We start from the raw sequence: 24,656 nt of genomic DNA, 5'->3' as shown, positions 1-24,656 counted from the left end.
GCACGCACATATATATACATGCACACACTGCAGGGGAGAGAAGAGTGCCCAGGAGCCCTCCATTATGAGTGAATTAACACAGCCAAGACAAATGACAAAGACACTTCTTTAATGAAGGAAAGAAAGGTGTAAACCAGCTGGGCGATGGTCACACACGCCTTTAATCCTAGCACTCTGAGGCAGAGGCAGGTGGATCACTGAGTTCGAGGCCAGCCAGAGCTACACAGAGAAACCCTGTCTGGCGAGGGAGGTGGGGCGGGACGACGACAGGAAGAAAATAAAGAAGAAGGGAATAAACCAACATTCCAGAGAGCCTACTGTATGTCTCAAGGACCATCTGGAGAGGTGATTTTGAATCCAACTGTACATTCTACACAGGGGTGGGCACTGTCCCAGACTTCTAAATCTGAACCCTTGCGTGTATGTTTGTTTGAAATCTCTGTGGTTCAGATATGTGGCCACAGATGACAACCACCATGCAACATGTTTCAGCCTCATTTAGTCCTCAGGAGAGGTCTGGGTTCAAATCTTGACCTGATAAAGCACATAGTACACATTGCCTTTCTTGTTTCCCACATGACAAAAGCCAAGAGTCTGAGGGTTTGAAGCAGCTTGCCCAAACTCACACAGACCATCATCAGTAATGCATACCCAGATGTGACCCTTGGCCTTATGCTAGAGGTGGTAGTTCAACTGCCCCATGAACTTAGCCTAGCACACACGCATCCCTGAGGGAAGGTACTTAGGAACTATGGAAGAGTTTAGTGAATCCAAAGTCTCTTACCTGGAGACCTTCCTAACCAGCAAGAAATCTTCTAGGGACATGGTCAGACTCCAGAAGAGTCCCACATCAGGGTTCATGTGTGACGCCCCTCATGACTCCATACTCAAGAATTACCATAGGATTATAAAGATGTATTTATTTTTATTTTATGTGTATGAACATTCTGACTACATGTATGTATGTGCACCATGTGCATAGTGCCTTTGGCGGCCAGAACTGGGTTACAGACAATTGTGGGCTACCATGTGGGTACCACTTATGGCAAGAGCAGGAAGTGCTCTTTCCTGCTGAACCAGCCGCCAGCCTGAGATGAAACCTCTGTGTCCCAGGAAGCATTTCAAGAGTGCCGCACAGATTTGCATTCATGAGCTTCTGTTGACATGTAGCCTTGTCTCCACTCAGTCTGACCTCTCTGCTCTCCAGGGCAGACACTGGATCTCTGCTTCCTTATCTGTAAGATGGGCACAGTGGTTCCCTACTGTCCACTAGCCCCACATAGGGACAATCAAGCCTCAACAGAGGGAAAAGACTGCTTAGTCCAGCTCTTCAAACCAACTTGGCTGCCTTTACAGGACAAAGGTGTTCATATCTGTGGCCACTTGCTGGGCACTTCACACCCAACAAACTACGCCCTTTAAATCTGAGGCAAGGAGAGGAAAAGTGCTGCTCTGAAAGTGCTCGAAGCAGGTAGCTGTCACCTGCTCACAGAGGCACAGGACGCATGGTTTGGAGACCAGAGTTAGCTGTTCTGTTTGGTTTTGGTGGTGCTGTGTGTGTGTGTGTGTGTGTGTGTGTGTGTGTGTGTGTGTGTGTGTGTATACATGGAGGTAGAGGTCAATACTGAGCCGTGTTCCTCAGGGGCTATCTACCTTACATGGCAAACACTTTACTGACTGAGTTATCTCCCTAGCCTGAGAACTGGCTTTCTTTTAAGGAGAAATTTCAAAGTACCTCTGAATCTACAAAAGAAGTCACTGGGTGTGGTGGCACACGGCTGTAATCTTGGTATTCAGGAGACAGAAGCAGAAGAATCACAAATTTAAAGCCAGCCTGGCCTTAAATACTGTGAGACCCTGCCTCAAAAATAAAAGATACAGCCAGGCAGTGGTGGCACACACCTTTTATCCCAGCATTCCGGAGGCGGAGGCAGACAGGTCTCTGAGTTTGAGGCCAGCCTGGTCTACAGAGTGAGTTCCAGAACAGCCAAGACTACACAGAGAAACCCTGTCTAGAGAGAGAGGGGGGGGGGAGAGAGGGGGGGAGGGAAGGAGGGAGGAAGGGAGGGAGGGAGGGAGGGAGGGAGGGAGGGAAGAATAGTATCCACTTAGGGAAAGGTCATAATAACAGGCTCAGTTGCCCAAGTGTGAAGGGAAGGACCATCCATCTTCCCTTGGGTGATAAGTACAAGAGATGCTAGCAGCAGCATGGCAGAGGACACAAGTCACATGACCAGAGGTGTCTGTTACCCACCTAGAAGCCATTTCCTTCTCTGTGCAGAAACTCCTCTTTTCTCAGCTGACCCTGCAGCTGTCTCAGAGATGATGGGCAGATTCAAATTTGGACCTTGGTGCTTGCCTGAGTTAGGTCACAGAGGATAGGTAGCCTTGTCTCCAAGAAGGTAGGTGGTCCAGCTCTGAGGGCCTGACTGTGGAGGAGGAAGCACTCCCTGGGGGCTTTGGAAGGGCTGGATCAGGAAACAGGACTTCCTGGTGCCATGAATGGAATGCTCTTTAAAAAAAGATTTGTTTTTCTTGTATGCATATATATAAATGCCTGCCTGCATGTGTGTGTACCATGTGCATGCCTGATACATGTGGGAGCCAGAAGGGAGTGTCTGAACCCCTGGAACTGGAGTTAAAGGTGGTTGTAAGCCACTATGTGACACTGGGAACCAAATCCAGGTTCTCTTCAAGAGCAACAGTACTCTTAACGACTGAGCCATCTCCCCAGAACACACCCACACCACTGCTACCACTGCCGCCACTGCCTTCATTTATGACGGCCTCGCTATGTAGCCCTGGCTTGCTTAAAACTCACTGTGTAGAGCAGGCTGGCCTCCGCTTCTCAACTGCTGGGATTAAAGGCATGGGCCAGTAGTCCAGGAGTGTTCATTTTTATTTGGACATTGGATGCTAAAGGATGGGGCTTCCAAAAGGATGGAAAACATGGAGGGCTTGTATTGCACATGTGGTGTTTTAACAGCCCTGTGAATTAACGACCATCCAGGACAAATAAACACAGCCTACAAGAGGGCCAAGTTGTTCCCATCAAACATTTCACAATGGCTGAGCCAGGATCAGATGCAGACTTGGTAACGCCAGAGCTCGAGAGTAGTACTGCTAGGACGGGCCCTTCGGGCTCTGACCCTGGGCTGTCCTCCTGCTTGGGACTCAGCTGCTCTCAGTCAGGTACCTCCAAGACACAGGATGACAGGAATGCCACACAACCCAGAAAGAATCATGGGTCATGGTCTGCTCTCTGCTTGCAGCCTCACCCTAAAGTGCTAAGCATGAGTGACCTAAAGACAGAAGGTCCAGCAGTTCAGAACTCCAGTAGGGTACCAGAGCCTCAGGTTAGTTGCTGTCATAGGGGTATGACAGGAAGCTATCCCAGTCATGGAAATGGATTGGACACAGATCAAAGGGATCCTCCACAGACACCTAGGAACATACCAAAGGCACCGATCAATCTTCTTCCCTGCTCTTTGGAGGGACCTGAGGGTCACAGGCAGGAAGGAAACACTAGGTAACTTCATACCTCAAAGGGAGTGCTGGACCAGAGTCAGGCGTCATTGGTGAAACCCAGCTCTGACTCTTGGTGGCTAGTTGGTGAAGGTCTCTAAGCCTCTGTTTCTCAACTATAAAAAAGGAAGAATTCACAGCACCTCAAGGGCTGCAAGGATTAGGGCAGGCCATGGGGCCCTGTGCCTAGTGCAGAGTGGGGTCTAGAAAGGACAGTCCCTGGTGCTCAGATCTCCTTCCCTTCCTCTCTGAGAGCAGCAGGGTTCACCTGGGCAGTTCTGCAATGCGACTTCTTCTATGAGCCCTGAACACCTGGGCCCTGTGTGAGCAGTGAGAGGGACGGCAGAGCAGGGGACCCGGGGCCCCTCTTCCCCTTCCCCTTTCACAGAGACCTGCTTACACACTGGTTCCTTCCCCTCCTTGGCTGTCCACTTTAACAAGTTCTGCTGTGTAAACAGTCAGCACTCTTGAAGAAGAACAGGGGCAGGCGTATTTTTCTCAGCAAAGGGCCAAATGGTAAATATTTGAGGCACTGAGGACCAAAAGACAGGATCCACATGACTATCTGAATATCATATAACACAGGAGAAAGCAAAATGTCTATAAGTGATGTAATTCGACATATACTAAGTAATTGAGGACTTTTACAAGTAATATTGGTCCCCAGACAGAAATGGTGGTACAGGTAACATTTTGCTTGCTTAAGGTTCTAATTTGGAGTTTCCTACCATCAAATCCACTGGAAAAGCTCACTTGTAAAAACCTATGGTAGTTGGGCACGGGGGCTCTCACAAACCTTTAGTCCCAGTGTACAAGAGGCAGAGGCAGCTAGATCTCTGTGACTATATATATATGTCTATATATATATGTGACTATATGTATATGTATATGTATAAGCTCCAGGGCCTGCCACACAGAAGTCAATTCAGATTTTTCAAATGGGGCTGTAGTTTTCTTTCCCCTGGACTAGACAATGTGGAATAAAGTTCTTAGGTTCAAGAGGCTATCCAAGTCTACCTTGGGACTGGGCAATGTAAGGAGGCTGGAGGCTGTGGCTGTTTCTCTGTGGGAGGCCCTGGATGCTGCAGGGCCGGGCAGGACCTCTCACCCGTACTGCTTATGCTTAGGAGCCCTGGGTGATTCGCTGCAGGTGAGCTGATGGGGATCCTCAGAACCCTCACTCTGGTTTCCTCAGTAAGGGGGAGACTGAGGCTCACCCTGCTTTCGTTTTAAAAGCAGCCACTCTCCCAATGGCACTGTCTGCATGCTTTCAAGCAGAACTGTCCTACTTACTCATACAAGCAGAGACAAAGAAGACCCCAGGACTGGCATCCTGGGGTCCCTAAGGACCACACATTCCTTCTGCAGCTTGGGGAGGTATCACCTCCCGTCTATGTCCAGAACTCCACTCCTATTCCTAGTCCTCGGCAGCCTGCCTTGCTTTCATCATATGTGAAACAAGGATGATTGCATGTGCCCTACCTGCCTTGCTATGGCTAGGTTTTCACTTTATCCATGCAAATGTAGCAAAAGGAAATAAATGCTTTGGGGGAAAAGTAAAGAAACAAAGACAATAAAATTTAAGGTTAAGGGGAAAGTAAACAACATTTTAACTACTTGAAATTCCTAATGGAAAAATCTTAACATACCTTCACAAACTCTTTAACTATTACAAACACACACACACACACAAAAGCCACAGGGGATGTGAGACATCGCACTCTCCTTATTATTTCTCCTTTCAACCTTTAAGCATAACTCTTGCCTTGGTATGCCACCTCTGGGAACACACCCAACAAAAATAATGCCAAAGAGGACAGTGAACAAACGGGTTCACAGAAACACTCTCATTTTTAGCATTAAGAAAAACAGAAATATTCATTAAGAAAATTTATATAGGAGAAGAGAATGGAGCTAACTGATCTATGTTTAATTTTTTAAAGGCTGGTGCTTAAAAAGACCAGTGTCCCACAACAAATTGGGAGCTGTTCAAGATTTAAAACGATGAGAGAGCTGTGACCATAAAATGCTACACATAATCCTGAATTGGGTCTTGCAAAGTAGGGAGAAAAACTACAAGGAACACTAATGGGGTGGCAGGTCCCTTAGTTGGTAGAGAGCTTGCTAGCATGCACAGTGCCCTGGGTTCCATCCCCTGGGCCACATAAGCCAGGCATTCTGTAATCCCACCACTTAGGAAGCAATAGAGGCAAAGACCAGAAAGTCAGCCATTCTCAGCTACAATAGCAAGTTCAAGGTTAGCCTAGGCTATATGAAATTCTACATCAAGTGGGGGGCCATCCAAAAAGCCCCATTAATGGGAGACTCAGGCATAGTGACATACGCCTTCAATCCCAGCACCCAGAAGACAGAGGCAGAAGGTTTGCCAGTCTGAGAGCAGCCTGAGTTATACAGCAAATTCTAGGCTTGTCTAAGCTACATCGTGAGATAGTCTATCAAATCCCTACAAAAACCAAAAAATAGAAATAGAAATGTTGACATAATTAGGATAAATGTAAGTGCTTATTGTATTAAATAATGGTGATAAAAATAGAATGCCAATGTCCTTAGGAAATACATGATGAGGTATCATGGGATGGAGAAGCATTATGTCTGCAACTTCTCTCTAATGGCTCAAAAACAATGATGAACAGAAATGTATATACCCATAGACTCAGGGGAAAAAAGAGAGAAGGCAGGGCAAGAAGGAAAAAAGGAGGAGGGATGAAAATATGTTAAAAGTTGGGATATCTATGGCCAGCAAGATGGCTCAGCATGTAAAGGCACTTATCACCTGATAAAGGCAGGTTCTCAAGAGCAGAGTTCAGTCCCTGAGACCCACATGGTGGAAGGAAAGAGCTGTCCTCTGGCTCCCACATGTACACACACTGTGATGTGAGTACACTCTCACATATGCACAAATAAGCAAATAAAACTGTAACCAAAAAAAAAGCTTTTAAAAACTGAGATAGGAGACCCAGCAGTGGTGGCACAGTCCTTTAATCCCAGCACTTGGAAGGCAGAGGCAGGAGGAGCTCTGTGAGTTCGAGGCCAACCTGGTCTACAGAGTGAGTTCCAGGACAGCTAGGGTTATACAGAGAAACCCTGTCTCAGAAACAAAACAAAATAAAAAAACAAACCAGCAACAACAAACTAAGATAGGATCTGGAGAGATACATCAGTGGGTAAGAGCACTCACTGTTCTTTCAGAAGACCAGAGTTCGATTCCCAGAACCTACAACAGGCAGCTCGCTCACAACTGCCTGTAACTCCAGTTTCAGGAGATCGAACTCCCTCTTCTGGTCTCCACAGATACAGGCGCGCGCGCGCGCACACACACACAAATGAGTCTTTTAATTTTGGGGGAATATCTAGGTGAAAGTTCACAGGACCCCATTATTTTTACCTTTTTTTTTCTCATTGAAAATTTAGTATATCCTTCTCGCTGAACGCTGCCGACATGGTGTTCAGGCGCTACGTGGAGGTCGGCCCGGTAGCCTATGTCTCCTTCGGGCCTCATGTCGGCAAGCTGGTCGCAATCGTGGATGTGATCAATCAGAACAGGGCTTTAGTAGATGGACCTTGCACTCGAGTGAGGAGACAGGCCATGCCTTTCAAATGTATGCAGCTTACCGACTTCATCCTCAAGTTCCCACACAGTTCCCCGCCAGAAGTACGTAAGGAAAGCTTGGGAAAAGGCAGACATCAATACGAAATGGGCAGCCACAAGACGGGCCAAGAAGATTGATGCCCGAGAAAGGAAAGCCAAGATGACAGATTTTGATCGTTTCAAAGTCATGAAGGCAAAGAAAATGAGGAACAGAATAATCAAGACTGAGGTCAAGAAACTTCAGAGAGCTGCTATCCTGAAAGCGTCTCCCAAAAAGGCACCTGTTGCTAAGGCTGCCATTGCAGCAGCTGCTGCTAAAGCCAAGGTTCCAGCCAAGAAGGCTACAGGACCAGGCCAGAAGACTGTGGCCCAGAAGGCTGCAGGCCAGAAGGCAGCGGCTCCCGCTGAAGGTCAGAAGGGTCAGAAAACCCCCGCCCAGAAAGCACCTGCTTCAAAGGCCGCTGGTAAGAAAGCATGAGGCTGCACAGAGGAATAAAGGCTCTTTTTGACGTGTGGCAAAAAAAAGAAAGAAAGAAAGAAAAAGAAAATTTAGTATATGAACTCTGGGTACACAAAAGGGTATAAATTTTTTTAATGAGTAAAACGCACACATAAACTCTCCACACTGACAACAAGCATATAGGAAGTGAAGAACACCCACAAACCCTGGGTAGATGTCGACGGCTGCAATGGCCCTCTCAGGAGAAGCCCTTAGGCTCTCACAGTGCAAGCTGGGCTCCATGAGACCCGCCCATCAGAGGGAACAATTTGCATGTATGCTGAGCTTCCCACTGACTGAAGCAGGCTCCCTCCATGAAGCCACTTTGTCTGAGTGGCTTTGTGCTTTGTTTTCCTCACAATGGGTGACGAACAGGCCTCCCTTGCTCCCTCATCCACGACTTCTGCCATCCAGGGCTCTCTGCAGGCAGCTCTGGCCCTTCACCCTTTTATGCTTTTTTACCTAAGCCCAGGCCCACCCTTCCCAAGTCCGGACAGAGCCCTCCCTTTAAGGATCCCTTCCCTTACCACCGGCTCTGAGACTCAGTCATGAAAAGGTGCCCCTCCCAAAGAGGTAGCTTTCTCCTCTGAACTTCTGGTCCATGGTTTTGTGGTCCCTCCATTGCAGATGTCCCAGGTTCAGGTCCCAGCACCCACATGGCAGCTCACAACCATGCATAACTCCAGTTACAGGGAAAAACAACCCCCTCTTCTGACCTCCAGGGGGCACCAGGCATGCTCGCGTGTCCGCTCCAGCACACGTACACACACACACACACACAGTACACACACACACACAGTACACACACACACACACAGTACACACACACACACACACAGAGTACACACACACAGAGTACACACACACAGAGTACACACACACACACAGAGTACACACACACACAGAGTACACACACACAGAGTACACACACACACAGAGTACACACACACACAGTACACACACACACACAGAGTACACACACACAGAGTACACACACACACACAGAGTACACACACACACAGTACACACACACACAGAGTACACACACACAGTACACACACACACAGAGTACACACACACACACAGAGTACACACACACACAGAGTACACACACACACAGTACACACACACACAGAGTACACACACACACAGAGTACACACACACACACAGTACACACACACACAGAGTACACACACACACAGAGTACACACACACACAGTACACACACACAGAGTACACACACAGAGTACACACACACACACAGAGTACACACACACACACAGTACACACACACACACACAGAGTACACACACACACACAGTACACACACACACAGTACACACACACACAGAGTACACACACACACAGAGTACACACACACAGAGTACACACACACACACAGAGTACACACACACACACACACACAGAGTACACACACACACAGAGCTGCACACTCATACACATAAATAAAATAGATAAATCTAAAAAGAACATGAGCTTTCCAATGTGACAGTCCTAGAACAGAGTCCTAGCTGTCCTGCTCAGACTGTGTGACCATGAATATATAACTTTATTCTCTTCTTTTCCTCGCTGTTCAATGGGAACGTTGAGTCCACTTGCATTGTTCTGCAAGGGCGGGGTGGACTCTGAGCAGGCTGACAAGGACAGGAGATCGCTGACATGAGGCCAGTCACTTCGCATTCTCAGGAAATACCAGGAAAAAAAAAAAAGTAGCCGAGCAGAGTGAGAGAGACAGTTCTGACTAGAGAAAGTCCCTGGTTTTTTAGCCCTGACTTTCTCTGAGGCTTGCTGTGTCATGGTGGAATTTCCCACTTGACTTCTTGGTCCCACAGCTCTGTTCCCAGAGGTAATTGCTCAGTGCTTTGGAGGCTAAGCTTCTTCATCTGCAGGATGGGGATAGTATCTGCATCACGTGATGGTGTAAGAAGTAAATACAGGGGCTGCCAAGATGGCTCAGTAGATAAAGCCATCTGCTGCCTAGGCTGACACCTAAGTTCAAACTCCAGGACCCACATCATGGAAGGAGAAAACCAAGCCCCCACCCCACTGTCTTCATATGTATGTGTACATACATGGAAAAAAATGTAAGTAAACATTAACGTGGGGCTGGGGAGGCAGCTTCAGGTTACAAGCAACTGCTGTTGCAAAGGATCTCAGATCAGTACCCAGTACCAATGTTGGTCAGCTCACAACCTCTAGTAACTGCAGCTCCAGGGGATCCGGTCTCCAGGGCAGCTGCACTCATGGACACATCTCATACACACACACACACACACACACACACACACACACACACACACACACACACACACACACAAATTAATTAATATGTAACTTTTTTAACCAAAGAATTAATAGCAAGTGCTCTGTGGAGGGAAGTGCCTCTGCGTTCTGCTTCCCACTCTACCGAAATTCCAGGGCTTTATGAGAGCGAGGGTGTGACTGAGGCTGTCCACGTCACGTTTAACCCAAAGCAGCTTCCAGATAGCTTTGTGCTTAATTACGGGTGACTGTGGTGCTGAGAACTTGTCAAGTGCAGAAGGACAGGGGTGGAGACCACACTGTGGGGTGGAGACCATTGGGTAAAGCTGAAGTCCACGGAAGCGCAGGCAGCAGGTGGAGAACCTGCAGTCCACTGGGGAAGCGCTGTTGTGTACTGTGAAGTTTGATGTGCTAGATCTGAGGGTACAGAATAAAAACGAACTGATTCTTTAGGAAGAGTATGGGATGGAATTGGGCAGGTCATCGCAGGCTGCTGGGAGACAGCACGTGATTTGGATCTTAAGAAAAGAATAGCACAGTGTGGTGGCACCCACCTTTAATCCCAGCACTCCAGAGGAGGAGGCACTCAGATCCCTGTGGCCTCTGAGAGGCCATCCTAGTCTACAAAGCAAGTTCCAGGACAGCTGGGGTTCTTACACAGAGAAACCCTGTCTCAGAAAGGAAAAAAGTTCTGCTTGGAAGCGTGCAGACAGTGCCATTGGGAGAGTGGGTGCTTTTAAAACGAAAGCAGGGTGAGCCTCAGTCTCCCCCTTACTGAGGAAACCAGAGTGAGGGTTCTGAGGATCCCCATCAGCTCACCTGCAGCGAATCACCCAGGGCTCCTAAGCATAAGCAGTACGGGTGAGAGGTCCTGCCCGGCCCTGCAGCATCCAGGGCCTCCCACAGAGAAACAGCCACAGCCTCCAGCCTCCTTACATTGCCCAGTCCCAAGGTAGACTTGGATAGCCTCTTGAACCTAAGAACTTTATTCCACATTGTCTAGTCCAGGGGACAGAAAACTACAGCCCCATCTGAAACAGGAAGAAAGGAAGGAAGGAGTATAATTTTTTTCATGTGTGTGGATGTTTTGCCTGCATGTATGTGGGAACCAAATGCATGCCTGCTGACATGGAAGCCAGAAGAGGATATCAAATCCCCTGGAAGTGAAGTTACAGGCAGTTTTCAGCTGCCAAAGTAGGTGCAGGAATTGAACTCAGGTCTTTTGAAAGAGTAGCCAGTGCTCTTAACCTCTGAGCCATCTCTCCAGTTCCCCGAAAGTAAAAATTTTAAGAGTGAGGGGACCAGCAAGAACAAAAACAAGTCACAGAAGTTTGGGGGACCTCTAGCCTTAGCTTCAGTGTGGTCTGATGCCTGAGACAGGACACTAGATGCGGACCTGACATCAAAGAGTCCAGCACAAACAAAGGTGAGATAGGCCTAATCTCATGCCTGGCCTCTCCGGGCTGCCTGCTCCTCTGCCTTAGCACTTGGAGGAATGTGAACTCCACGCACAAGTGGACACAAAGGAGGAGGGGTGTATATAGCTGTGAAAAACACCCCTGGAAAGATTAGAGGGACGACTCAGAAATAAAAATAGCTGGTGATTTGATGCAGATTTTTTTTCTGAGACAGGGTTTTACCAGGTAACTGACCAGCTGACTTCCAGCACACAGAGATCCTTCAGCTGCCTCCCAAGCACTGATATTAGGGTGTGCACCATATACCTGGCTCTTAGTTTTCAGACACAGGAGTCTCATCATGTTGCTAAGATTGGCCTCAAACACCTACTTTCAAAGGCAAACAGAAAAAGGAAAAGAAAATAACCACCCTACCTTATATTCCCTCCCACTCCCCAGAAGCATTCAAATAAAGGGAAACGGTTTTCTGTTTGTGGGTCTTTATATTCCTTCAAGGCTGGGACTCCAAACTAGATCAGCAGTCCCTACCCTCATTCCGTCACACACTGACAAGCCACCCGTCTTAGCCTCATCTATAAAACAATGGGTTAAACGGGAGTCTCCTTATGAGGCCTGCTCCAGTCCCCTGTTCTGCCTCACTGGTAGTCACAAAGACTGGGAGAGGCCAAACTATATAAGCTAGCATTTCTCTAAACACTAGAAACAGCTGGGCAGCGGTGGCGCACATCTGTAATCCCAGCACTCGGGAGGCAGAGGCAGGCGGTTCTCTGTGAGTTCGAGGCCAGCCTGGTCTACAGAGCGAGTTCCAGGACAGCCTCCAAAGCCACAGAGAAACCCTGTCTCGAGAAAAAAACAAACAAACAAACACTAGAAACAGCAGACAACCGCCAGGATCCTGAGCAGGCTGGAGCCACACTTGTGTGTACAGATGAGTATTAGTCAGTACTCAGCATGGGGAGCCAGAGCCCCAGGCAGCAGCCTTTCTCACCAGCCTGACGGGAGGTGGGATGTTAGGACTGACAGGAGGGAGGGGAAACTGTAGTCAGGGTGTAATGTAAGAGAGAAGAATAAATATTGAAAAAAGAAGAAGAAAACACATGTCTCCCATTATCCTCCCTGAGAGCACCCTGTCCTTTCCCTTCATATCTGACCTGATCATGACTCACCCTCTAATCCACTTGTTTAGTGCCTCTCTACATCAATAAATCACAGACTGAAAGAAGACGGGACCCATGTTTTACTTTGCACTGCTTTAGGCAAGGCCTGGCACACAGTAGGTCCTCAATATGTTAAGTGAACAGAATCGGGTGGTGAGAGTAGGACCCGCCTTTTACACGCTGAGTGGTTGTGGGCTAAGAGCATCCATCACTCAGTAGCTAGAGCACCCTGGGCGGCGTCTTCCAGCACCTCCCACCCACAAAGAGACTGTGTAGTTACCTGAAAGCAGCTCTGATCCCAGCCCATTCTATGGCCCCCTGCAGGACCCAGCTCCACCTTGAACCTCAGTCAAACGGGATCCTGGAAGGAAGGACTTTTACTGGCCTTCTAGTTCAATTGAGCTCCAGCCAAGACCTAGCATGTTTGAGCACTCCACGGGTCCCAGGTCTCTGAGGACTCTCACTGTCCTTTTGTCTAACCAGAACTTCGTGGAGGGAGGATCCCGGCTGAGGGACATGAAGTTCTTTACACTTGCAGCAAGAAAGGGCCTGCAAACACGATTGTCTCTGGTTTCTAACAGCTCATGTCCAGAGGGGTGGAGAGGCAAGGCAAGGAGGGAATGACACAGAAATTCCCCAGGAACAACCTCTGCATTCTTCTCCAGGTCCCTTGCCCAGCCAACTTCTCCGTTTCTCTGCCCCTCAGACACCCGTTGTTATCAAGCATGCCTCTAGCCAGGCTGGAGTTCTAGGAGGGATACATGATACCTTGCTCATCATCGTACCCATGGCACAGAACACAGGCTAAGGCAAGGACACCAACTCAAACACCTCTAGCAGTTCCCTGCCAGGAGATGCTGCTTCCCAGGTTGAGAGTAGGGCTTGAAGTGCTAAACGACCTGTAGGAAAGAGACCCTGATTTTCCACACAGAGGCAGGCTCCAGCGGAAGACCCCAGAGCCTCTGCCCTCTGTCCTTCTCAAATCTCTTTTCTAGGCTCAACACAAGGCTGAGGAGTCCTTGAAGTCTGCCAGGTCGGTTACCCTCTGGCCTGTGCCCCACCCTCTCCCCGCTCCCTATCATCTTCGAAGGCTCCCTGGCTTTGTTCTGTTTGCCTTGAAAGCAAAGGTTGTAAGAATTAGTGCTAATTCAACAGTTCTAGAGAAGGGGAAAGGCTTCCTGTTTTACCTGTCTGGTTCCGTGGGCACCCTAAATAGTCCGAGGTTTTGTTCTGCTGGGTGTGTGAGGGGCTGAGGTGGAGTGCCTTAGGGAACACATTTGGGTGTGCAAGAGCGTTGCTCACGGGAGGGAGCCGGACAAGTGTGCAGACAAATTGAGAAGCTCAGAACCTTGGCTTCGTTGCCTGCTGCCCTCAGCAACTTTGGGAAACTCTTAAATCCTGCCCCAGAGTCTCCTGCCTGTAGAACCACAGAGAAGGGAATTGCCACCCTCTGCATGATTTGGAGACCAGGACTTTGGGACTGATATTTTGTAATCACTAAATATGAATCATTTTAGAACTAGAATCTGGGGTGGGGAGGCTTCAGAAAATCTCTCGTTTCTCCTCTCACAAAATCACGACTTTGAGATGAGAAAGTTTAGAAAAGCCCTGCTCTGAGCTGAGCAAACATGACAACTCAGATCCTAGAAACTTCCTGGGGAGGCTAGTAAGGCTGTTACTCAATACAAATTCCTTTTCAGGAGGATTACTTCACCTCCCATTCAGGCTCCAGCTTAAAAAAGAAAATCCTAGAGAACCATGGAGAATCCCAACGGGACACCAAGAACAGAAACCAACAGGTCATATGTCCAGACAACCTAGAGAGAAGGCTTTATGGGGGAAAAAGGGACAGAGTTCATGCAGATTTCCCATAGCTGTCAGAGAATATGGAAAACAGACCCCAGCTGTGCATCTCTTCTATGGTGGTGACATGATTTCACGAGCCAGACAAGATCTGCAGAGTCATCCTTGAGGATGACTCGGGCCTGCCTTAAAGCTTCCCAACAGCCTGGAACAAGCCCAGCTTTGCAACCGCAACCAGCCAACAGAAGAGTGGACGGGTCCACCGTACACCACTCCACCGCTCGCGCAGTCTCTTACCTCCCCAGCTCCTCTCCAATGTCATAAAAATCCTCCACCTTCTGCTGCTTGAACGTCTCCATGTCCGGGCTCCTCATCGAGGCCTGGACCATACAATCCTGAAATGGAAAGAAAACTAAACTCAGGATGGCCATGCAAATTAGCACAAGACTAAGAGTCTGCAAAACAAGAAACTGCAAGGGAGAAAAGAGTTTTAAGTTACCCAGTCTTGATTCCTTAAGGACGGGTCTGTGTGAGCGGCTCACCTGTGGCTACTTTTATGTCAATGACACAAGCTAGAGTCATCTGAAAGGAGGGAACCTCAGCCGAGAAAACGCCTCCATAAGATCTGGCGGTACCCAGCACTCGGGAGGCAGAGGCAGGTGGATCTCTGTGAGTTCGAGGCCAGCCTGGTCTACAGAGTGAGTTCCAGGACAGCCTCCAAAGCCACAGAGAAACCCTGTCTCGAAAAACTAAAAAAAGAAAGAGAGAGAGAGAGAGAGAGAGAGAGAGAGAGAGAGAGAGAGAGAGAGAGAGAGAGAGAAGATCTGGCTGTAAGACATTTTTCGTAGTGATTGATGTGGGAGGGCTCAGCCCATTGCAGGTGTTTCCATTCCTGGGATGGTGGTCCTGGATTCTATAAGAAAGCAGGCTGAGCAGGCCATGATGAAAAAGTCAGTGAGCAGCACCCCTCAATGGCTTCTTCATCAGCTCCCGCCTCCAAGGTCCCTGCCCTGTTTGAGTTCCTGCCCTGACTCCCTTCAGTGATGAACAGGGATGTAGAAGAGTAAGCCAAATAAACCCTCTCCTCCCCAAGCTGCTTTTGTCATGGTGCTTCACCACAGCAACAGTAACTCTAAGACATGGTTTTTATCCCTCTCTTAAAATTAATCTTCTTTTTATATACATGTATGTGTCTACATGTGGGTATGTGCACACAAGTACAGGTGCCAAGCAGATCAGGAGAGGGCATCACATGCCCTGGAGCTGGAGTTACAGGCAGCTGTGAGCCCATCCATGTGTTCTGGGAACTGGGGTTGTCTGGAAGAGCCGGAGCAAGAGCTCTTAAATGCTGAGCCATCTCCCCCAACCCATGATTTGATTCCTCTTCTTCTTTTTTTCTTTTTCCTGTCTTTTGTTCTTTGAGACAGGGTCTTGCTCTGGGCCTATGTTGGTCTAGAGGTCCTTGGCTGGCCTCAAATTTGCAGTTATTCTCCTGCCTCAGCCTCCCCGGAGCTGAGATTATAGGCATGTACCACTATATCTGTCTCCATATTGTTAGGGAAACATAAAAAAGAGCCCTTCCTGTTTGTTGAGATCTGTCTGAAGAAGTTCAACAAGAAACAGAACCATGTGAACTTCAGCTACTTGTTCTACTAAGAAAAGAGTTATCTGGAGGCAGGAATCCATGGCCCCCGCACTGAGAGGTGGGAGGATGAAGGACTCGAGGCCAGTCTGGACTCAGCAGTGAAAAGCCAAGAGCTGGGCTGGAAGAGATGGCTCAGTGGTTAAGAGCACTCGCTGCCCTTCCAGAGGACCCAGGTTCCATTCCCAGCACTCACACAACGGCTCACAATCATATGTAACTCCAGTTCTGACACCCTCTTCTGACCTCAGCTAGCACTGTGCACATGTGTGTTGTGGAACATTCCTTTACACTGTGTGAAGATGTGTCACTGTGATAGGATTAATAAAAAGCTAAAAGTCAATAGCTAGGCAGCAGGTTTAGGCTGGACTTATGGACAGAGAAAGCTCTGGAAGGAAGAAAGGCAGAGACACCAGCAGATGGAGAGACAGCAGGATGGGGAATAGGGAGTAAGGATAACCGAGCCACATGAAAGAACATAGATTTTAAAATATGGTTAATTTAAGCTATAAGAACTGGTTAAGAACAAGCCTAAGCTAAGGCCGAGCTTCCATAATTAATAATAAATCTCCATGTCTTTCTGTGAGCTGGCAGCCCCAAGAAATATCCATTTACACGTGTGATATGCAGATAAGCATGCAGGCAGAACACCCCTACACACAAAGCAATATTTTTAAAAGCCAAAATATAGGGATGCAGCTCAGAGGCAGAATATTTGCCCAGCATGTAAGATCCAGTTTTGCCTTGGTAAATCATTTAAGTTACCGGACACGTAGCTTTACATATCTGTAAAATAGGACCAATACCATAAAAATCAATTTCAAGTCATGAAATTGTTTTGTGAACGATTAAGTGCTGTGGAAAGACAAGGGATTATAGTGACCTCAGCTCCCTTGGGGGCTGTGCCACCCGGTGGCGAGTCTGAACGGATTGGTAAAGGCTCACTCATCACCTCACAGGGAGCATGGGTGGGGATGATGTGACAAATTAAAACAGTACCAGGAGTCAGGAGCCTGAGGTGCTGGTTCCAGTACTACTCACATCTAGCTCTGTGACCTCACCACTTGGCAGAGGAACCCAGTTTCTTCATCTGTGTAACACAGCCACCTCTGCCTGCACAGGACACCTCAGCAAAAGATACAGGGCAGTTTGAGTCACAGGGAGCCCTCCCTTGCAATCCCCTTACCCAAAGAGCTCACCTAAAGACAGCACCCTGAGGACAGGGCCCCACTACAGAGATATAGTCAGCTGCCCATGGAATCATTCAAGGGTCCTCAGCAAAGGCCTCTTGGCCCATTTAGGCTAGCATGGGCAGTTTTTCTCCCGCCTGCCAATCAAATACCAGCTATACTCAGACCATGACCCTGAAAGACTGTCCTCTCTAGGCTGAGTAGAGGGACCATCACATAGTCATATAGGACAGGTCTTACCAACATCAAGACACTGGGGTTGTTCTGGATCTCAGGGGATGTACACATGTCTCCTTCTCACAAACCACAGCCCTGTTACCAAAATGCCCTCTCCTTCATACTTTCCGCCAAAGCACACTGATCCCTCGGACGCCTAGCAGAACAGGCCTGGCTCCCAAGGTCTCACTTCCAGGGCCACCTGCTTATGAACACCCACAGCCCCTCGTGTATCCTCCATGTCCACTGTGTGGCCAGAGTGGGCTTGAGTGCACAGATACTAAAAAGAGCAAGCCTAGGCAAGGACTAGGTTGGCATGGTCACCCCTGTCACCCACAGCAGACTGGCACCCTCTCTCACCCTCAGTCCCTCATCTGTAAATGGAGACACCCCTATCAACCCTAGCGTCTACTTCATACGCCGGTGTGGGCATCCACTGCAAAAAAAATGTAAGATACCATACACATAAGGAGGATGGTTTCACTGTCACAGCTTGTTCCAGGCCACTGCGTTTCTGTTTCCCATGGCATGAAGTCAATCGATTCAACTCCCTTCTCGGGAAAAGGTTTGGGGGTTCTCTTAGTGAGTTTGACTCAACAAAATCAGAAACTGAACCTGTCTCCGCTCTCACCATCCCTGCAAGACTCCTGGAACCAACACTCCTTCCGAACAAACCCTTCACTCAGTTCTTAGGGGAGGGCACCAATCCCACACAGAGAGAGAACAGAAAACCTCTCAAAATTCTGTTGGCAGGAACACGAAGTGTGGTTCTACGACAGCTATGAGCTTCCCTCTGCTGAGAGGCCAGCTCCATGTGCCATCAGAGCTGGATTCAGAGGAACCCCAGCTCCCCCCAGAAACATGAACCGGGATGGAGTAGAGGGCATGGGTGGCTGCCCTATTCCAATATCCTATATTACAGCCACAATGGACCTGTCCTCTTGGTTCACCCTGTTGTGTCACACCTCCAGGAGGGCTCTTTCCCTGGGAAGCCTGCCTGGTAGCCGCTCCATTCCCTCAGGGTCTAGGTGCAGAAATGTCATCCTCTCTATGAGGTTCCATGACTCTGTTTTTCCCGTCTTCAAACTTTAGAAAGATCCTAATACGCTTAGGTTAGAATTTTCTCATTCTAGTTCATAATCTATACCTGTCTCAAAAAGAAGAGCAAAGGGACTGGAGAGAGGGCTCAGTGCTCTTACAGAGGACCTGGGTTCAATTTCCAGCACCCACAAGGTGGCTCACAGTCATCTGTAACAACAGTTTCAGGAGAACTGGCACCCTCTTCTGGCCTCTGTGGGTACTGCATAAACGTACATGCAGGCAAAACACATGAAAATAAATGTGGGTGGGGGAAAAGAGCCTGGATTCAAATTCCAGTTCTGTCACTTAGAACCCATTGCCCTTCGCTGAGCGCAAGACAGCTTTTCTGAGTTTCAAACCTAGGACCATGGAAAACAGGGCTAGTCAACCCTGATGTTGCCAAGTGTGCAAAGCAACCAGACACTGCCAGGGGAGATACACACCAGGAAAAATCACTCTGAGTCCTGTGGAACCATTTCTGTGAACACACGGTGAGAAACAAGTGCAGCTGTTCTCCATTTACCAACAACCAAACTACTAGAAACAACTAAAAATTGGAACCATCAAGAAGAGAATGGATAGACCCAGCGAATATATATATACACAATGGAGTCACAACACACCAGTGTAAACCAGTGAAGTACTGGTAAGTGCTACAACACAGGAAAAAGCTCACAAGCATGAAGAACAGAGAAACCAGGTCCCACAAAAACACTACGTACTGTCTGATTCAATTTGGAGAAAACTTCTCCACGGGGCTGAGGATGTCTCAGGCTATGTACATAGCATGTACGAAGCCCCGACTCCCATCTCCAGTACCAAATGCACTGGATATGGTTGGCACACGCCTGTAATCCCAGCACTCAGGAGGTACCCTGCGTTTGGCCAGTGTGGGCTATAAGGTAAAACCCTATTCTCAAAAATAAATGAAAAAGTGAAAGTGCTGAGATGTAGTTCAGTAGGCAGGGTGCTTGCCTTAGCACACACAAAGCCCCTGTAGCTTTGAACCTCAGCACTCCATAAATCAGGAGGAGGCAGGGGAACCAGGAGTTCAAGGCCAACCTCAGCTACATAATGAGTTCAAGGCCAGCCTGGGTTATGTGAGATCCCTGGGGGAATGGAACTAATATCTATTTTAAACTTTTTTTTAATTTCTTTATCTGTGTGTGGTTGCATTGCCTGTATGTATGTCTATGCATCACAAGTATGCAGTACCCAAAGATGCCAGCAGGGGGCGTCAGATCCTCTGATCTGGAGTTAAAGATGGTTGTGAGCCATCTTGTGGATGCTGTAACAGAACCTAGGTCCTATGGAAAAGCAGCCAGTGATCTTAACCACTAATAAATATCTGCTATATAGGGGAGATGACGCATGCGGAATGCTTTTGAAGCCCCATGAAAGCAAAGGTTGTAACATTCTCACCTCTATCCCCTTGTAGCAGCTAATACACAGCAGGTATCTATAAATGTTGATTTGCCGTTAGTGCCCACCTCTTTTCTCAAGAGCACAGCGCAGATACTTCACTACCAAGTAAAACACCTGTGGCAGCCTGTCTGTCACTCTTTCCTAACACCTCCACAAGTCCAATTTTACTTAAATTGGTAAATTGTCATGTACAGCAACTCTAAGGTAGAATTATAACCACCAGCTTTGGAAGCTGAAACCACGTATCACAGGCAAGGGATATGACTATAGCTTTTGACCCAACTCAAGATACCAGCTCCAGACATTCCAAAGATGACACCCATCTGGGTATCCACATTTCTCCCAAGGGAACCCTGGGAACTCACCTTCCTGCCCATGGCCCTAATACCAAGCAACACTCCAGAGGTAACACAGACTTCCCAGGACCCCACAGAAAGCAGCCTCACAGAAACCACTCCAGTTTAATCTCTTCTTCAGAAGTCAGCAGGGTGAGGAAGTGTGCCAGAGCACTCCCACATGTCCCTGCTGTGGACTGAGGATGGGGTAAAAACTCACCTCGAAACAAAAGTCTGAGCCCGCTGGGATCTGGCCTAACTCACTTGTTTGACAAAAGGAGGCATCTGAGGTCCAGGCAGGGGAAGGGACTTGCACACCATCACACAGCTAGGCCATCAAGCTTCCCAGGGCTTCTCTTGAAAGCCACCCAACTCCTCCAAGGGTGGCTCAGGATTGGAAAAACAGTGGTCTTTTGGGGGGAAAACTAGAAGGTAAGAGTGGGTGCCTAGGTCTGGAACACCCCACATTTGCTGTCTTCCCGTATGCTCAAACCACACTCTGCAATGTTAACTCTCTCTGCTTCTCACCCCACCCAATTCCAGTAAGAGAAACCAGACTATACACACACACGCGCGCGCGCACACCTATGAAGAATCAGGCTCAGACTCAGGCTCTGGGGAAGCTGCCAGCAGAAGGGAGGGGACTCTAGCTAGCATCACAGAACCCCTCTGTACAATCCCTGATAAGGAAGCTGGGGCTCGAAGAGAGTCAGCTGCCTCTCTGAGGTGACATGAGAACCTCATTTTTTGAAGAAGTTTCGGCTTCTTTGGGCAGCCCCATTGTTTGCCCCCATATCTGACAGAATGGAAGACTTGAGGGAGGTGGTCAGGGTCAGCTGTCTTTTATTCCCAGCAGGAAGCTTGCCCCGGGCAGCAGATAACCCACCCATCCCTGACCCCTCCTCTATCCTATCAATGCTATCACTTTAGATGCCAAAACTTAACAGGGGGTGGGTAAGGAGTGAAACGGGGCTTTAAACTTAACTCTGAAGCAGCTAAGGTGCCAGGTTCTTTTAGCCAACAAAATTCCCCTAGGATGCTAAGGTGGTTTGGAACCAATGTCAGACACCAAAAGAGCAACACTTAGCTCGCTTCGGATTCTAGAGTACAGGGCGCCAGGAAGTGTCCCTCCACCTGCCCACAGCTCATTAGGCCACACTGGAGGTTCATTTCACAGGAAACAACCTCCTGGGCCAAGGAGGGAGGAGGTGTGAGCCCTCAAAGACTGGGCTTGTCCCCGTTCTACCGGGAACTGGACCACCAAACTTGAGGCATGGCTCTTTCCCTTCTCCTGCCCAGGTGCCAGGCTTCTGTTCGTCTCCCCACCCCGTCTCCGGGATCAGAGTGCCAAGCTTAGGAGGCACCCAGAGGTAGCAGCATGCAGACCGACCTCCGGGTGCCGTCACAGCGCACAAACCGCAGGAGGGCCATATCCTAGACAGGCATGTCCCGCCGCCCCAGCCCCTGCGGCCGTCGAGCCCCGCGGCCCGGGCGCTACTTACGGCGAGAGGCTGCGCTGCATGCGCGACGGGCAGGACCAGCACCGAGGAGCGTCGGGGTGCGCGCCACTCGGCTCAACTCTGCTCCCTGCGCCCGGCGTCCTCCGCAGAGCCGCCGGGGTGTCGAGGGGGCGGAGCGGCCAGCCCCGTCCCAGGCGCCGGCTGGAGGCGCGCCCGGACACTCGGCCCGGAGCTCGGGGCGCCCCCTGCTGGAACCCCCGAGGGACAGCCCCGAGGTGAGGGCTCGGATGCTCAGGCGGCCATCAGGTTCCCTGCTTCCTTTCCCGCCCTGTTTCTCACATGCTGTGCCACTTGGGGCGAATCAACTTGAGTGAACTTACGTTCTACGCCCTACACAGCCCGGCCCAACTGTCCAGAAAAGAGTATCCCTCTGCCCTTCGTCACCCACGCACACCCTGAGAAAGGCCCACCACACCAACTCGTAGCTCGGGTATCCTTGGTGAGCATAGATTCTCTAGGGACCTCACCTCCTTTGTCTCACATAGGGGCAGGAAACTCTCATGTCCCCCACTTACCCCCTGCCCATCGTGAGGACTGCCTGCGTTTGCCCGCCCCACGCCAGCCCTGGCGTCATTCCCTGCATCGCCATGAGGCCTGTCTTAATGAAGGACTTGGGAGTGGGAGAAAAGAAATCGTGTGGTAGCATTGGTGGCTGGAAACAAAACTGAAGCCAAGTTAGTGGTCTCAGTTTAAGGCCAGAAGTCCATCGAGGAAGGAAGAAAAGACTGCGGGCTAGAGCGTCCAGCCCCAAGTCACTGAGATGGTTAATCTGTCAGTTTGCTGGATCTGCAGTCACTTAGGAGATAAACCTCTGAGCACGCGTACAGGGTTTCTAGATTGACTTACCTGAGCTTTGGGGAGACCCATCCTAGGTGTGGACAGCAATACTCCTTGGGCTGGGGTCCAAGACTTTAAAGGGGGGGGGGGAGGGGAGACAGTGGACAGCGAGTGCCACACCTCTCTCTCTCTCTCTCCCTTCCCCCTCCCTCCTTCCCTCCCTCCCTCCCTCTCTCTCCCCCCCTTCCCTCCCTCCCTCCCTTCCTCCCTCCCTCCCTCCCTCTCTCTCCCCTTCTCCTCTCCTTCCCTCCTTCCTTCCCTCCCGATGTGCTGCACAACGTAACCAGCTTCCTCACACTCCGGCTGCCGTGGTGGACTACATCCTCAAACTGAGCCGAAACGATCTTTTTTGACTTGCTTCCCCCACCCTTTGGGTATTTTCTCATCAAGAAAAGTAACACAGTTACCCACAGGATCCTCCTGAGAGCTGAGGTTTGAGTTGTGGGCGTGGTCCAAGGTCCTGCTCTGCCATCCTATGTGTGGCCACCAGAAAGTGGGAACAATTCTTCTCGCAGCTTCTGGTGGAGTCATGAGTGATGCTGGAGAATGGTAACATGTGAAACGCACCCAGAGGAGCACACTGTCCCTCAACCTTTTCAACACTGGTCACTGACAGTCCCACCCAGCTCTGACCATTGCCTCAGCGTTTGGGACAGTCTCCAGGCACATCCCAGACCTTCGCATTTGGACGCTCAGGTTTGTACAGGTTCTGGGGCTCTCCTCAGAACACCGTGCTGCAGAGGAATAGCCACCGTCTGGTGGCTTCTGAAGTCAGTGGGCAGAGAGAAGGACACAACCTGGTGGTGAGGTATCACCACAATAGGGAAGTCCCTCATACCCCAACCAGTCCCAAATATCTCCTCTCCTGTCTTTAGTTCTGCTGCTGTGTAGGAAACCATCCTAGCCTTGCTGATACAAAACAAGTATTTCGTTATGTCCCTGCATTCCTGGAGTCCACCCTCTAAAAGTCACTCTAGTGTGAACCCTGCCACTTTTAGTTAAGTACTTTCTTGTCACTTCCCTGATTTACTTATGATTAATATCCACTTTCCTTTTTATTTTCTTTCTTTCTTTTTTTCTCTGTATTGTTTTGAAAACTGTCCTGGAACTCATTCTGTAGATCGGGCTGGCCTGGAACTCACAGAGATCCGCCTGCCTCTGCCTCCTGAGTGCTGATATTAAAGGTATGCACCACAACACCCCACTCTTTTTTTTTTTTTTTTTAGGTTTTTGAGACAGGGCTTCTTTGTGTAGCCCTGACTATTGCAGAACTCACTCTGTAGACCAGGCTGGCCTCGAACTCAAAAAGATCCACCTGCCTCTGCCTCCCCAGTGCTGTGATTAAAGGCATGCACCACCACTGCCTAGTTATAATATCCACCTTCAACAAAAGCAAAACCAATCTCTTGTCCATATTGAACTCCCAGATTGCATGCTATCCCAAACCTAATAAAAAAGCATGTTAAATTGAATGCAAATGTGATGCCACAAAAGAAAAAAAAATGACTTTCTTTTTCTCTATTGTTCCCTGTTGTAGTTGCTTCTCTGTAACAAAACATATGGCAAAGGCAACCAAAGGAAATAAAGTGTTGTGGAATGTCACTTTAAGATGTGACATTTGTTTATGCTGTGGAACATTTGTTTAATGATGCAAAGATGTGTTGCACTCTTTTATGTTACATTTGTTTACCTCTGTAAAAGCTGTGTTACTTTGCCTGTGTAAAACACCCAATTGGAGCCGGGCGTTGGTGGCACAAGCCTTTAATCCCAGCACTCGGGAGGCAGAGGCAGGCGGATCTCTGTGAGTTCGAGACCAGCCTGGACTACCAAGCGAGTTCCAGGACAGCCTCCAAAGCCACAGAGAAACCCTGTCTCGAAAAACCAAAAAAAAAAAAAAAAAAAAAAAAAAAGAGAGAGAGAGAGAGAGAGAGCTGCGTGGTGGGCCCCCAAAAGAGCCAAAAAGAAAAAAAAAACAGGAAATGTTCATTTTTGGCTCACAGTTGAAGGGCAGCAGGATCACGAGGCAGTCAGTCCAGCATGAGGCAGTCAGTCAGTCCATCGTGGCAGCAAGAGCATGAGGCAGTCAGTCCAGCATGAGGCAGTCAGTCAGTCCAT

The 24,656-nt window shown here is 49.0% G+C and overlaps 2 protein-coding genes across 3 annotated transcripts in view; one reads left to right on the top strand and one right to left on the bottom strand.

Moving 5' to 3' along the window:
• Dapk2 (death associated protein kinase 2) overlaps nucleotides 1-21,806 on the bottom strand; it is a 119,196-nt gene extending 97,390 nt beyond the window's left edge. The window contains exons 1-2 of one of the 2 annotated variants that reach the window (XM_005075516.4): nucleotides 21,687-21,806; nucleotides 14,594-14,691 (exon numbers count right to left, since the gene is read on the bottom strand). In XM_005075516.4, coding sequence (XP_005075573.1) covers nucleotides 14,594-14,685 — 92 coding nt within the window. In that variant the 5' untranslated portion in view covers nucleotides 14,686-14,691; nucleotides 21,687-21,806. Of the gene's footprint in view, nucleotides 1-14,593; nucleotides 14,692-21,686 lie in introns of those variants that run through there. The other variant, XM_040739968.1, reaches the window with a different exon arrangement.
• LOC101842433 (60S ribosomal protein L14-like) lies at nucleotides 6,984-7,613 on the top strand. The gene is given in 2 exon segments (XM_040739969.1): nucleotides 6,984-7,189; nucleotides 7,191-7,613. Coding segments are annotated over 2 exon segments (627 nt in total). The 5' UTR covers nucleotides 6,984-6,985.
• Nucleotides 21,807-24,656: the final 2,850 nt, after the last annotated feature.

Source organism: Mesocricetus auratus, unplaced genomic scaffold, assembly GCF_017639785.1.
Source record: "Mesocricetus auratus isolate SY011 unplaced genomic scaffold, BCM_Maur_2.0 Super-Scaffold_100691, whole genome shotgun sequence".
NCBI lineage: Eukaryota > Metazoa > Chordata > Mammalia > Rodentia > Cricetidae > Mesocricetus > Mesocricetus auratus.
The sequence above is the reverse complement of the archived record's forward strand: the minus strand, read 5'-3'. Positions and strand labels throughout refer to the sequence as shown.